Raw genomic sequence first — 15,475 nt, 5'->3', positions numbered from 1 at the left:
TCTTGGCTGCAGTCTGTGCTTGTGTATGTGTGAAAATGTGTGTGAATGTGTCCAGATGTCTTTATGCCTTAAAGTGAAGTTACCAGAAAACTTTCTTCTCTTATTTTCCTGGCAGATCCTCTCAGGCTGGAAGCCGCCTCCGTCAGGTCTCACTGTAGATGTTCTGTGGGGTTTAAGTCTGACCACAGACTGGTCCTGAAACCACTCCACTGTTTTCCTGGCTGCTTCGAGTGCTGAGAGGTGAACCGTCATCCTGTCTCAGGTCATGTGCACTCTGGAGCAGCTTTTCTTCAAGGACCTCTCTGTGTTTGACTGCATTCATCCTTCCCTCAGCTCTGAGCAGGGTGGTGGTCTCTGTTGAGCCACTCTGCCGTGCTATGGTCATCCTTCCCATCTCTGCAGAGGTCCTCTGAGGCTCTGTTGGACTGACTGTCGGGTCCTTAGTCGCCTCTCTTACCAAGGCCCTCCTACAGTGGACTCTGGGAGGAGGTGGTCCAGGTGGTCTGTTCTGGAGTTTTAGAAATGGGTTTATACCTCTGTCCTGATCCACACCTCAGCACTGATTTTTATCAGACAGCTCAGTTTTTGTACTGACATGCAGTGTGAAGTGTGGGACCTCATATACACAGGTGTGTGTTTTTTCTTTGATTTTATGTTTCAACGAATTCTAAAAAATGTGTTTTCACTTTGCCATCATAGCATTAAGTGAACATGAAGTGAAGGTGTCTGAATACTTTCTGTGTGGATGACGAGTAAAGATTCCTCTGGACTATTAAATTCCACAGTAACTAAACCATGAGTTTATCCATTCGGGTTATGAGTGTGAATAAGGGAACAAATGCTGGTAAATCAAATGTGATGCAGTTGCACCAGCTTGTGTGTCTTCACCAACATATTAGCATAATACTGCATTTGTATTAAAAATTCACTCAGCATATAATGTCAAACAATTCCACAAATCACAATGACAAGGGCAATTGTTCATTCTGCCTCGCCCAACTTTACATCGTCATAGCTGTCAAATTAAAAGTTCAGCTTCTTGCCATGAAGCCAAACAGCAGTCAGCGCTCATCAAAACAAAATCAGAGCCGACCTCAACATGAAGATCCCCATTTACGTTTAGCCCCTTTTTCTTCACAAGTGCCTACACATTTTCTGTATCAAAATCTATGGTGTGCTGGATAAATTTGTCTCCACTTTGTGTTGCTTTGACAAGACAGAGCTCCGGCTTCATGGCCGACTGAATTTGTGTGATTAAAGAGACGACAAGCAAAACCATCTGCTTGTCACATCCATCTGTCATCGCCCAGCGTTCGCCATCAGCCGCACATCACTCAAAAACAACAGCAAGTCGTGGTGAGAGAGAGAAGAAGAAGAAAGGGGGGAGGGGGCAATATGCTGTGATGCCTCAGAGAGAGGGAGGAAAGGAGGGAGGTGAGGAGAGAGGAGTGGGAGCTGAAGACACCGGGAGGTGCAAGAATGAGAGTCGGAGGATGTGAGTGAAAGTGAATGAGGGAGTGAGGATGAAAAGACGATGGAGAGAGGGGCAAACACAGCCAGAAAAAGGACGAGATAGATGGAGGTTCTCTGCTGCCTGTATACGAGCCAACCTGTTGATGTTGCCCTGTTGTGCCACAGATTGTGTTATAGTTACAGAGAGTGTCCTGCCAGCTCCCACCAGCAGAGCTTTATTCCCTCCGCTTCTCCTGCTCATCGTCCGTCTTCTCGAAAAAATACCACGGGCAGGTGAACTGCTCACACTCCCTCCAACAACAACGAAACGAGACTGAACTGTCTGCAGACAACGTACATTAAGTTCAAGACTTACTTAGTAAAGTATCTTTAAACTGATTTATCAAAGGCCTTCATGCAAAGTAACCGACATTATTCTCTCTGTTTAGGAGCAGTTTTGTGTCGTGACGGGAGATGGAACCACGAGTATCGACCAACCTGCTCAGTCAGCTGAGCCTCAGCTCTGTGAGTGTAGCAGGGGTTTTCTGTAGATCAAACAATTAGAACTGTGCAGCTCTTCACCTTAAAGTCATGATGATTCAGAAGTGTCCAAAATCTCAATGTAAAGCTACTCTACTCTGTCACACAGGGAGCGAACGACCACTGCAGATCAGTGAAGAGCTGCAGTGATTAGTTAATTAATTCTGTTAATCAATCAAAAGAAAATTAATCAGTAACTATTTTGATGATCAATGAATCGTTTCTGTCAACACACCAAATGTTTAAATGTTCCAGCTTTTTAAATGTGATGATGAAATGAACTTATTTTACGATTGATGGAGAGAATATCAGCAGGTTTATTGATAATGAAAGAAACCGTAGGATGTAAATAAGGAGATGTAAAGAGACTAGACTGTGTGAAATAAAGTCCAGCACCTTGTTGCTTCTCTACTCGTTCTTTCTGTCTCCACTGTTTCTCTCCTTTCACCTCAGCAGCGTCCTCTCATCCTCAGATAAAAACACAGTCAGCAAAGGGGCCTCTGGGAGTTTGTGGGAAAACCAGCCCTCATCTTTCATCCTCCGAACCCGGCCCTCCCCTCCCTCTCTCCATCTCTCCTTCCTCCCCCCGCCTCCTCCTCTGGAGTTTCTGTCTCCTTTTCTCTTCTTCCTCCTCCCTTTCTATCTCTCCCGCAGCCACTTTCTCTCCATCTTTTTCTCCCTCCCTCCCACCAACTCTCTCCAGGATTATCGATTTAGCGTAGGCTGTGATTGAGTCTCACTGGGTGTAATGCGGGCCCTAAGGTGTCTTCTGAATGGAGAGCATCATGAGTTATGGACTAACTATAGTCACTCTTCCACAACACCTGAATCACAGGCAGACACAGCATCCACACACACACACACACACACAGAAACTGCTTTCTCCAATGCAAACCAGCCCTTGTGTGCACGAACAAGGACACACACATTGATCATGGTTACACTGGCTGACACACACACATCTGATCTGATGCTCATCGTACACAGAAACATCAGCAGAGGTTCAACTCAGCTCTTGATCATTTCTCATTACTCCACCATCACAATCAAGGAGACCGACAAAAGAGTCCGTGCTGAGCCATGGTCAGGAAAGATCCTGGCAGTGACTCGTGCTCAGGTTCGTCTGTGAGGAGCTGCTCGTCCAATCTGTGTGAAAAACCAGGTGGAGGTGAGTAACTTATGTGGGTGTGTGGTGGGTTAGAGAACCTGCACTTTCTTCAGTTTTCACAAATTATAAAACCAGTCTGACAAATATCAAAGTGTTTAAACTCTCCCTGTTAATCTGGTCCACATTTAAGTGTAGTGGTTTTAGATCTAGACCCAGTCTGATGTGGTCTGGTTGGAAGATCAATCTGTCTTGTGTTTTCACAGGTAGAATAAAGGTTGTATCTGACACTGTGTTTTAAACAGTTTTAGCTTCCCTAGCTAAATGTGGTCTGGTTTGTGTTTGTGGTTTAAACAAGTTCCAGAAAGATTTCACAAATCCTCTTACTGGAGTCTACCTGTTGATCATGTCCAGCTTTCACAGAGTTTTAAATGTGAAACCGCGTCTTTCTGTGGACTGAGGTGAGGCCGCGCGCGGACACTCAAACAGCGTGAGGTTACATTGTTGTATTAAACGGACTGAGAACGAGATGAACCTGGTCTGATGTGGCAGCAGATGGAGGACAGGTCTCCTCACCTGTCGCGGTCTCTGAATCAGGAACTCCTCCTGATTTGGATCTGGATCAGTTCTCGACGCAGGCTCTTTGTTTTCTCAAAAAAAAAAGGCGCCAAATGTTAAAATCCACTTCCTGTTTACACCTGAGGAAAAGCGTTCCGGTCCGAGGATCCGCCCCCGATACGAACATTCATTTATTCATTTACATATTGAATCAGACGCTTGAATAGACCACAATTCATTTCACTGTTTGTTTGTTTTTTTTTTTTTTTTTTTTGTTTTTTTACAGTCTAATCTTTAGCAGCGGTGGAGGGAGGATTTCCACACTGTAAAAAATACACAACTCTGTTACAAGTTAAAGTCCTGCACTGAAACTGTTAAAGTAATTAAATCAGTGTAATCAGGGAGATGTAGCCTGTAACAGTAAAAGTACTCAATGCAGAATAAAACTATGATATGACAGAATATTAATATAAAAGCAGCATTTTACTGTTTTAGTTGATACTATTTGTATAAGGCTGCAGCCAATGATTACTGTCATAATCTGCTGATTATTCCCTGATTAATCAGTTGATTGTATGTTTGGTAAATACAAGTAAAGTACAAGAACCTCAACAAACCAAAACTACTGTACAGAGAGGACACATACATTATTGATGACAGTTTGGGAGCCTATAATAGGGCTGCATAATTGATTAAAAGGCATTTATTTTAGCATAAGTCAGATGTATTTGCTGCTGATGTTTCCAAATGTATGCTCACTTTTATCCATGCATTAACCATCCTCCTCCTCCTCCTCCAGCATCCTACCTGCCCCAAAAGCAAGATGCTCATTGTAATTCGTGAATCCTATTAGGATTGGCCCCAGAGTCGGCCTCTGCTTAGCAAATAAATAATGGTAATGATGATGATCCCTCATCTTGTCACTGGGGCTCTCCCCTGGGGGCCTCGCAGTGCAGGTGGAGGGAGCCTCTCCTGGCCTAATTGGTTCCAACCCTGCAGTCTTCTCTCCAGCCTTTTCTCCCTCCCTCACCCTCCCTCACTCTCTCTCTCTCTCTGGGCCCCAGGACTCACTTGGTAAACTTGTCTTTCTCTTTATGTGTATGTGTGTGTGTGTGTGTGTGTGTGTGTGTGTGTGTGTGTGTGTGTGTGTCGCCATCTTTAATTTATTCTTGCACAAGCAGGAAATCACACGTACGCACCAGCACTCTCTGTCTTTCTGTCTCACTCTCCCTCTCCTCACACAGATGGATGGACAGAAGTGAAAACACACACACACACACACACACACACACATCTGTACTGTACTGCAGTAACAGGCTGCCACTATCTTCATGCCATCTTCCCCTGTGGTGTCTTTTTGGCAGCCAGTGCATATAAACACCTTCAATTGTTTAATGGTGCCAGACAGGAAACAGTTTCCATCTCTTTACCTGTCTGTCTGGTCCACGCCGACCCCTAACCAACCATTACCCCACCTCATTGGATATTCTCGTTAAAAAAAAAACCAAAAAAAAAACACACACACACACTTTGTATCTCACAAGATTGCAAAGTCATTTTGAATGTATGAGTAATGGAGATTAATAAATGTACAAATCAGATTAGATAATTGAATTTTGGCGCCTCGATGAAAAATGAAGGAAATAAAATGGGTGTTATTCAGCAACAGTTATTAAAAGAATCATGTCGGGGCTTTAATCTAACGCTTCAGATGTTCTGTCAGGAAATATGAGATTTGATACACATTCACACTATTTCACACACACACACACACACACACACATCTGTATGTCACAAAAACAGAGACAGACCGAGAATAAAAAAAACCTTTCTAAAAATAAACCCAGTCTTTGTGAAAGGCCTAAAATGTTGCTGTGGTGCTTTGAGGTGTGGGAGAAGAAGCAGCATTAGTATTGGCCCTTGGAAGAGACTTTCTGAAACCTCTCTCTGAAAATCAATACCTCCTCTGCTAGGCAAAGAGGATCTCTAATATAGTTTTATGTTATTATTTTTCCTCACACATGCTACATTTCTCAGCGGCCGGCGGAGGGGAGATGGATTTTCTCTTCGACTGGATGCTAAATGTGATTCTGAACGTGGTGGGTCAATGAGATGATGCAGAGCCTGCACTCTTAAAAAGGGATGCGTCACTTTCTGCGCACCCGTAAGTGCAGTTTGACATCTCACAAAGTTGTATTGGTTTTTTGGATGCTGTATAATGCTGCTGCAGACATGGGTTGCAAGTGACATATCACACATTCAGGGAGGACTTCCGTTAATAAAACAAGCTGCTGCAGCCTCCAACTGCACCCATGGGTGTGAAATTCAACACCTCGGAATCACAAATTAAGGAGATGAGGACTGTGGAGCTTAATTTTGGTCACTGGATTTAATACAGAGTATTGATACTGACTGAAGTCTGTGAAATATCTGCATCTGACTGTTTGAATACTGAAAACAAATAGATATTTTAGACCACGTGCTCATTAACATAAAAAATAACACATTTCGTTGGCGCTTACAAGCCTGATATCCTTTGGCCTGGACAGACTGCAGAGCAGCTTCACAACTGTTATTCACCATAAACACACACTGTCTCCCTGTGGTGTGTGAAGTTGCTTCAGCCAGAATAACAGTATGTTTTGCTCTAAATGTGGTGCAGCAGGGACCTCTGTTGGGTAAAATCACCATTACATGTTAACTGTGTCTAAGTGTGCATGCTGCAGCTCAGTATGTGGTGTTTTGATGGTGTGTGTGTGTAAGTTTTACTCATTAAATGGAGTTTTTGTTGTTCTTCTTTTATTTGCACCAGAAATACACAGGGTTGTACGTATTGCGTTTTGTATTTTGTTGAACACGGTTGAAAACATGGATCCATTTCCTGTCCTCCTGAATGTGCTTTGTTGTGAAAATCTCCTGCTTCTTTAAACACCTGAAGCCTGAGGTTAAAATCTTCAGTCTGAATTTGCCCAAACGTGTTTGACCTGAAAACTGAGCTTCACAGTTCATTCGTGAACAAAATAATCTTTTATTTATGCTCCACTCTTTATGTTTCTGGAGCTTTTGACCACATCACACAGTCGCCATCAGCCTGAATTACCTGCGTTGCCATGGGAACATGCGCGTCTCAACGTTCAAACCTCTGTTCCTGAGGTCGAAAGTGAAGTGTGAAGGTCAACTTTTACGTCATGATAAGTCGCAGAGGAATTGTGGAAGGTTTGAACATCCACAGTGCGTTTCCCTTCTCTGTTGTAAATATTGTTCTGTATTATTTGGGTAGAGCTTTTGAATGAGCTGATGTTACTTTTTGTCTTTTGTTTGATTTTAAATTGAGAGAATAAATAAAAATAAAAGCTCCAACACACATATATAAAATCATCCTCCCACACAAACCCACAAACACGTTGGCATTCCTCCTCCATCCTGCCTGTCTGGAGTGGCAGGGTCAGGGGGTCAGGGATGACAACATGGCAGCTGTGATATCCTCCTCGCCGTCCCCCGGTCCAGAGCGGCATGAAGCAGAGGCTGTTTCTCAGGAGGAAGTGACCCGTGTCTGAAGGGGCGCTCTGTCGTCCAATCAGAGGACTGCTGATGCCTGGCAACGCTACCTGCTCGGGCCACGCTGCTCCTTTCCTCTGACAGGCGACAGAGGAGGAAGGAGGCGTGACCAGACAACTCATCATCTGCATCTGAGCGTGGCTGCTGAGTGTGAGGGAGAGGAGAGCAGACAAACAGAGAGGTGCTGAATGAGATCTAATCTGAATCGATCTAATCTGCAGAAACAATAGAAGTAGAAAGAGAGGAAGGATTCTTTACTGAGAACAATCAGAAGACGAGACGGATGGACGGAAGAAGAAGCTAAAGTGAAGCTGAGTGTCTGACTGGGTGCCATGTTATTCAGGCGCTGGAATGTCTCCTCAGACCGTCAGATGCCATTCCCTGAATACCTGATCTCCCCTCACACTCAGCCGACCGTCCCCACACTCTCTCCTTTGGCTAATTACACTGCACTCAGGGTAGAAACTGAAAATAGCTGCGCTTCCTTTTGAAGTTCTGGAAATGCCTCCATCTGGTTTGTTCCCCCGACGTGTGAGGAGACGAACACATTCTTACCTTCACTATGAATGACACCAATAACACAGTGAGAACAAATCCTGCACCCTCTCACAGAGCCACCGCTTTTTCTGTTTCTGTCACACTTCTTTTACACACACACACACACACACAGTCACAGTCACATTGCATGTCAGTAAAGAAACACATTAAAATAGTGTTAATCTAAGATTTCTGTGACTGTCATACTGTTAATACCAATAATAATTCTAATACTCCTACTACCAACAACAGCAACAATAAGCAGAAGAAGAAAGACGCACATGAACTGTAAGCTGCTGAAACTCTGGGAGGACACGTGGACACTATAAGTCCTCAGACGAGCACTGGTATAAAAGCAGACATGCTAATCAAGCTGAACAGACAAAATAAAAATGCAGTGTCTTTTTATGGCAAAACTAATAACACATTGCTTTTCTGTAAATTGAATTGAAAAGGACATTAACCTGTTACCAGACGTTTTGAAAATAAAGCACCCTGAATAAAAAGCTTCTTCACAGACAGATGATTCTTTATATCTCACAACTAAAAAATCTAAACTGAACCAAAGTTACAGAGGCACAAACTTCTTTCCAACCTGAAATTCTTCTTTTTTTAATTCTGCATACAGAGGAAGGTGCACTCGTCACAGTGTATTCTGCACACAGGCTTTGTCCAGTGATGTATGTATGAAGTTTGCAAAGGAACAAAGGAAAACGTGTTGAAATAAAAATTCAAGTATAAAGTATTAACAGTGTTGCTGCTTTCAACCAAGAACAAACTTGTCAGCTACAGTGTGAGACAGATCTGGAGCTGGAGGTCTGATGAGACGCCTGCTGGTCCGCCTCAGATCTCCTGCAGCAGGTTGGAGGGGAAGAAGCCGAGCTTACGTCCCGTACTGACCTTCAGGTAACCGTTCACCTCCTCGCCCTTCTTCACCACAATCTGACAGGACACAGCACAGCAAACACACTCAGACTGGAAAATGTCTTCAGATGGATTTTTGCAAGTGGACAATACTGAAATTCAACATTCAACAGCTGCATCTCTCCTGTGGAAAAACACCGAGTGAGGCAGAACAAAATCCACCAGATCAGACCATGAAGTGAAGTCTCACCTCCCACCCTCTAAATAACTCCATGATACCCTGAGTGAGATCTGGGAGCATGCGTCTTACAGACAGATCATGAAAAGGATTTGACCCTGTCAGACAGATTTAAGTGTGTCAGGCTGAGGTTTGAACATTTAGGATAGCGAGCAGGAAATGAGGATTTACCAGCTAAAGATCACAGATCTGTCCCTGAACACTCTGAAACCTTGATCTGTTGCAGAGCTGGAAAATGTCCAACTTCAGCTCCATATGTAATAAAAACACCAGCAGACGGTGGCGAGTGCCCCTGAATACTTTTCATGTCTTCACGAGAGGAACAAGAATTTCAAGTTCGAGTTCAGCTGATTTACGGCGAGGGTTAAATTTAAGCAGCTGTGAGGTTTAACAGCGGAGTGGAGGTTAGTGACTGGATGTAAATCAGTGAAACATTCGTCTCTTCGTGTCAACATGACGCACGTTTATCTGTGTCTTTTATAGCCACCATGTCAGCACACATGATGACTGTATCTACATGAAGAACTACTATATCATATTTACAGCATCCATGTGGACTACATGTGTGAGGATCAGCTGTGTGTTCTGGGCTTCAGTCTGGAGATAAGACTGGGATTATGTTTAAATATAGTGGAGTCATTTATGGTTTGGTTATGTAATGATGTGTCTGCATAGGAGTGTGTGCACCTGTGTGTGTATGTGTGTGTGTGTGAGTGTGTTAACCTGGTCTTTCTTCAGAGTGATTTGGCCCATCTCTCTGTTGCCGACAAACGAGCGTGTCACCTTGTAGACACTCTCTCCTGCTCGCACTCGGATGATGTAGTTGGCCGGTATGAACCCTGTTCTCTCTCTGATCTTCCCCTGGTGGAGCAGAGGTTTTAAACAGTGACATGCAGCAGCTCCAGCGTCACATTTAGGTGACTTACATGGCTCAATTTAAACATGAACCTATTGTCCGGTGCGGCTTTGAAACCTGAGTGACTGACAAAAATAGGCGGATGGACGATGATGATGATGGAGGAGACGGCGTTACTGAAATATTTTCATACGGACCACGAGATGTTAAAACATGTCGCATCAGCTCAGGTTACACTATAAGACTTTACAGAACATAAACACACTCGACGAGGAGTTGAGACATGACTTACTGCTCCCTCACATTTAGAGCCTCTGTTTTCAGTTTAAAAGACGAGTAAATATCATGTTCAGTCAGTCAAGTGCAGGAAAAGTTGCTGTTGAAGGCCTCTCAGACCAACATGTGCTGGCAGTCACTCTTCAGGTCTACAGAGCAGTCCTCCAGCTGAAGGTCTCACCGTTTAACAGCTACATAAATGTTGTAAACAATGTTCTCAAGCACCAAACTTGGACGTTGCAGCAGCCTGGCCTTCCACCCAGCACATAAAATCAGTGTAATTGTTCTGGCTCAAAAAAAACATAATCATCTAATGGCAAAAGGCCCAGACCCTTGATAATGACTGAAATGTAATTAATTGATACTGGAGCCCTCTGGCTGTCCCCCTGTAAACCTTCAGAACTTGTGGAGAGGAGACAGGGTTGAAAAAACTGGAATATGTTGTGTGGGCAGTAAAAACAGCGTCGGACTCACCCTCCACCACTCCTCATTGGAGTCATCTATCACTGTGACGCGGTCCCCAGGGCTGAGGAACAAACAGGATCAAACATTTAAATATCAAATAATGACATGTTTGGTTCATGTAAGACAGAAAGGACGAGGTGCTGAGTGTGAGAGGGACTCACTGTACGTCCAGGTCGTCCTTCTCTATGGCCTTGAAGCGATACAGAGCCAGGTAGTAGTGAGACTGACTGAACACACCGATCTTCCCCGGCTGAAGCTTTTTACTCTGGAAAAACACAAACATCAAATGCACAGCATGGTCAGCCTAGCTTATAGCAAACATTATCATCACTGTTCATCATCATCGTCATCGTCGTCGTCTGACCTTGTCATCAGCAGGAGCTTTGTCTCCTCTTTTGTCTCCCTCTGTGTTTGCTGGAATAAAATGAGACAAACAAGCAAAGATTATTCAGTGACAGGAATCTTCATCAGCATCAGAGAGAGAGGACACTGACCTCCTTCACCTCCTTCATCCTCCTGTTTGGGCTGGGACTCATCTTCCTCCATCATCATCATCATCATCTGGACAATGTAGGAACAACAACAGTGATCCAGTCATGCAGCTGTTCCTGAGCTGTGCTTTAAGAATCTAATTAAAACATGCAGAAGGTGAAGAAAGGACTCGTCTCTGAGCGTCGACACTCACGTTCTTCTTGTCCTCTGATCCTTTCTTACGCTCCTTGTTGGCCATGATCACGCCGACCCGCAGCGTCTCAAACACGGGGTCAGTGCGGTTTGACTGTGCTGCCGATCACACATCATCAATCAATAAACAGAGAAAATCTGTTCTGTTTGTTACTCCTAAAATCTTGGATCTGAACTTTTTCTTGAGACTAAAAAGCCAGTTCTTTCCTCGGTAATAATATCTGCTGATTATTTCACTCACTGGATTGTTGTAGATATCTTTATCTGACTTAACCTAACATTAACTTAACATTTGAGAGCTTCAGCAAATATATAGACAAGGAAATAAACACTGTTGTCAAATGATATAAAATGATGTAAAGAAAAAGTTTGGTTTGTTTTCCTTCCTTTTTTTTTGTAGTGATTTAAATAAGTGGGACTCACAGAAAGGCAGCAGCTGTGAGACTGTGGCGTTCTGCTGACTGCTGTACAGAGGAGAGCTGTACGCTCTCCTGAAGCCCGGAGGCTAAAAGAGAAAAACAAACAAAATGAGAGATGTACAGACAGAATACATCTGAAAAAAAAAATCTGAGCTGCAGTTTAGTTTGGATTTAGGAACATGAAGCTCACAATTTTGCCAAAACACCTCTGGAACTCGACGTAGGACTGACACTGGTGGTGGATGCTGGTTTTGCAGTTCTTACATCGCAGTGCAAACTTATTGTTCACTGAAAAGAAAGCAAAGTTCCATCATTTTTAAAGAGCACTGAAGTTCACTTGTTCTGTCCTGCAGGAAACAAATAGGCCAGAGGAACGTACGAACGATCATGCGTGCGCAGACGTCACAGAACTTTGGTTTCTTGCAGTAATGGTCCTTGAACTTGTGAGGTTTGTCGTTGACTGGTCTGACTGGTTCTGGTGGAGGAGGCTCCTCTCTCTCCTCCTCCTCCACCTCCTCATCGTAGATGAAATATACCTGCAGATCAATGAGGAGGAAGGAGAAGAATAAAACTGGGTCAACAGATGTTACAGTAGAGAACGGCTGTGTGTGCTGTGATCATAAAGACAGTTTCATCTGCCTGCATGTTTTCAATAAAGCAACAAACGTGGATCTTGGAATTCCACTGAATTGTTCTCTGGTTGTTTCTTTTTTTAACCCAAACAGTCCCAGAATCCTGCACCACCCACCGCCTGACAGATTTATATGTGAACCAGTCTATTAATACTGAACCAGCCTGTGGTCTGAGTCACATGGAGTCTGTCTCGCCTTCACACAAACTGCACCATATCAGCCAGATCCACACAAAATGACTTCACAAGTGTCGAGGCGACTGTGTGTCTTTGTTGTTCTCATTTTGCTCAAGTTCATAAACTGAGATCGTTTTTTTTTTTACTCTTCTGCCTGGAAACACACTCACACACACACACACACTCTCTCTCTCACACACACACACACACCACAGGTGAGACAGGTTGAAAAGGGCTTAGATCTCCAAATAGCCTTCAACAGAGACCAACAGAATTCCCAACTGAATGTAACAAAGCTTAACACTGCTGCTCCTAAATAGACCACAGTACGGTCAAACAGAGCCGTAAGGATGCCCCCACACACACACTCAGACACACACACTGTCTCTCTCACACACACACACTCTCTCTCTCACACACACACACACAGACGCCCGACAGGCTGAACTGGCTCTGTTTCTCCATCAGTGGCAGGATTAGAGGAGTCCAGTGGCCGTCAGTCTGTGGATTTACGCTACAATAACTGATAATACCAGGGACACTTCACACATTACAGCAACATTACTCTGCAACTCTATTTAGCTGACAGGCTTCATACACAAACTCACCACAACGCCGCAGTGCGTCCGTCTGCTTACAGCTGAGTTATTCAAACTCACTTTGGAAATCATTCACAAATCAAACAGGCACATGATGTGATATCTGACAGAACAAACTGTGTCATCATCAATTCAAGCAAACATGTTTATGCAGTCGCTTCAAGAAGTATCCAGACAGGCCGCTACTTTGGTTCTATTTCTCCAGGCTTTGAGAGATCTGCCTCCATCCCAGTACAATAGTGGAGAGAGGTATGCTGTCTGTGCTGCTCACAACACTGAAAATTCACTTTTAAAATTATTCAACAGCATCTTCTCTGAAACTACTTCAAACTAAAAAACATTCCCAATAAAATCTGTGGATCATCCAGAGCTTCTAAAATGTTGTTTGTCAGGGCAGAGTTGTGATGTATCGACATGTGAGTAAACCCTTTAAATGATCGATTTATTTATGTGTGTGATCTAAGTGATTTGTAGAAAACATCTTAATAAAAGCTGTAACAAATCTCCAGCGTTACGTGGCATGAATAACTCGTGTTCTGGTTTTCTGACTTGTAAACAGACCCTTGGATGTGTGTGTGTGTGTGTGTGTGTGTGTGTCACATGGTACGTGCTGGATATTAGATGTCTCACCGTGTTGTCCTCCTCTTTCACCACGTTATCAGGGAGAGGTGGGTTGTCATGAATATCCACAGAGTCCTTGTCATCCAACCTGTCATCATCAGGTAGCAAATGTCACATCGAGAAGCAAATGTTTGCAAAAAATAAATTGTGACTAAGATTTCTCGTGCTCACGTTGGCCTGAGTGCATCAGTGTCTGCTGTTCTCTGGTATACAATATTAAAATATGAGCTTTATTTTCTGTTTTCTCATCTTGTTCCTTAAGATTATTCTCTGATATTAAGAGACTCTCTGAGCACAAAGGAAGCGTGGTCTTACAAGTGAAGGAAAACTTCATCTTACAGTCATTTCTGCATCAAACACATGAGGGCAGTGTAAGAGAGCGAAGCCACTTGTCAAGAGATTTCTCTTCCATCTGCACACTGAACTCACGAGTCGTAATGAGCCATGGTGTTTGGTCGGTTGAGGTTTTGTTCCTCCAGATACAGAGACTGGACCAGCAGGTGTCACTGCAAACAGAAAACACACCAGCATCACTTCTGTTGCTCAGAGGGAATTCCCCTCCCTGTAGGAGTAAAGCATAATCTTTCCATTTGGCCTCGACTTGCACTTAACGAACAGCCGGTCACCTCAGATCTGTCAGAAAAATAGATAAGTCACATGATTTTTCTGACCATTTTTGTCATTACTTTAAACATCAGTGAACAAAGTGCAGTTATTTTGGAGATGCAGCGTACACTGACGTCTGTTCTGGGGAAGCAACTTGATCTTAGCAAAGTTAAAACAGGACTCACTTGTAACCTGGTACAAGATACATGTCTAACACATCAACAGAGGGTTCAGAGCTTTCACTCCTTCTCAGGTTACGCTGCATGTTGGAATACATGTAAGAAGAAAACAGCGACGACTCTTAAAAACTGCCCTGAGGGTATTAGGAAAGGGTTGAAAATGACTGAGAGGGGGTAGATCATTACTCTGGATACACACACATGCATGAATAAAATCAACTGACCGTGAAACTTGAATTCCACTTCCTCTCAGAGTGATGTGGTTCTGAGGCGCTCAGTGCCGTCAGGACGGGTCCCTACTGCTTCAAACTTCTCGGGACTCTTTCCAGATTTTTCTTCTACCAGACTTGTTGCTCCTTTACATGCCTAACTTTCCAAATGAGGCTCCAACAGGTGGGAGATTTGGGATGAGTAATGCCAGCAGGCCGACCCGGCCCAGCCCTGACTCTATGTATGTGTGTGGGTGGGTGTGTGTGTGTGTGTCCATGTGACTGTTTGTGACAGCTGAGCACTTAAAAAGCTGAGAAGCTCTCCCAGCTGAGCGGAAAAAAAACCAGAGTGCTCTGCTTCTGGTTCCTCACTCAGTAAAGAGTCATGTTAGAATATTAGAACAAACACAAGCGGTTTCTTCAGTTCTTAGTCTTGTTTTATGATTTTTACCGAATCAACTTTTATCTGGAGGCAGCGCTGGAACTGAAATCTCACTTTGTGAAAATCACAAAATGTTTTTTTTCACTCAGAATTTCTTGTGCATGTGTTTTAAATAAAACAGCTTTGTCTGTTGAAACCCACTCACTCAGAGTCCTGGTTCTAATAGATAAAAAAAACTATCTCCATTCACTGACTTAATGATAATCCACCAGCCCTGGAGCGATGGAAACAAAGGCTGAAGAAGGAAAACTGAGTGGACGACAGCACAGCTAGCCTGCAAATAACATGGATGCTCATTTGGAAAAACACAGAGGGTACGGACTAGTTAATATCTGCTTGTTGTGGCTAACGGGATGCAACAAAGCAGAGCGAAATGCTAAGTCTGTGCATGAAAGGCAGGGGAGTTGTTACACTGGATGGATGGACAACTGACACTTTATCTATTCAAGTGGCTTTGCT

General features: G+C 43.6%; 1 protein-coding gene across 2 annotated transcripts; it reads right to left on the bottom strand.

Moving 5' to 3' along the window:
* Positions 1–8,137: 8,137 nt before the first annotated feature.
* On the bottom strand, positions 8,138–14,930 carry LOC108884799 (SH3 and cysteine-rich domain-containing protein 3). Of its 2 annotated transcripts, XM_018678885.2 has the most exons (13): positions 14,590–14,930; positions 14,010–14,086; positions 13,590–13,668; positions 11,932–12,088; positions 11,743–11,840; positions 11,557–11,638; positions 11,135–11,232; positions 10,944–11,010; positions 10,814–10,863; positions 10,611–10,714; positions 10,459–10,510; positions 9,576–9,713; positions 8,138–8,692 (listed from the first exon to the last, which is right to left on the bottom strand). In XM_018678885.2, exons 2-13 carry the CDS (start codon positions 14,024–14,026, stop codon positions 8,594–8,596), a joined length of 1,041 nt encoding a protein of 346 aa, XP_018534401.1. In that variant the 5' UTR covers positions 14,027–14,086; positions 14,590–14,930; the 3' UTR covers positions 8,138–8,593. The 2 variants fall into 2 exon arrangements, with proteins under 2 accessions (XP_018534401.1, XP_050930628.1); XM_051074671.1 differs by lacking the exons at positions 13,590–13,668; positions 14,010–14,086; positions 14,590–14,930 and adding an exon at positions 12,969–13,067.
* Between the last annotated feature and the right edge of the window lie 545 nt (positions 14,931–15,475).

The sequence above is a fragment of the Lates calcarifer genome, linkage group LG12 (genome assembly GCF_001640805.2).
Source record: "Lates calcarifer isolate ASB-BC8 linkage group LG12, TLL_Latcal_v3, whole genome shotgun sequence".
In the NCBI taxonomy this organism is placed as follows: domain Eukaryota; kingdom Metazoa; phylum Chordata; class Actinopteri; family Centropomidae; genus Lates; species Lates calcarifer.
The sequence above is the reverse complement of the archived record's forward strand: the minus strand, read 5'-3'. Positions and strand labels throughout refer to the sequence as shown.

What these genes read in the sequence shown, in the direction of transcription:
- LOC108884799 (XM_018678885.2), bottom strand. An exon ending in GATCAGAGGACAAGAAGAAC is followed by an intron (nt 11,011 to 11,134) that starts GTGAGTGTCGAC and finishes TACATTGTCCAG; the next exon opens with ATGATGATGATGATGATGGA. An exon ending in GGATGAAGGAGGTGAAGGAG is followed by an intron (nt 10,864 to 10,943) that starts GTCAGTGTCCTC and finishes ATTTTATTCCAG; the next exon opens with CAAACACAGAGGGAGACAAA.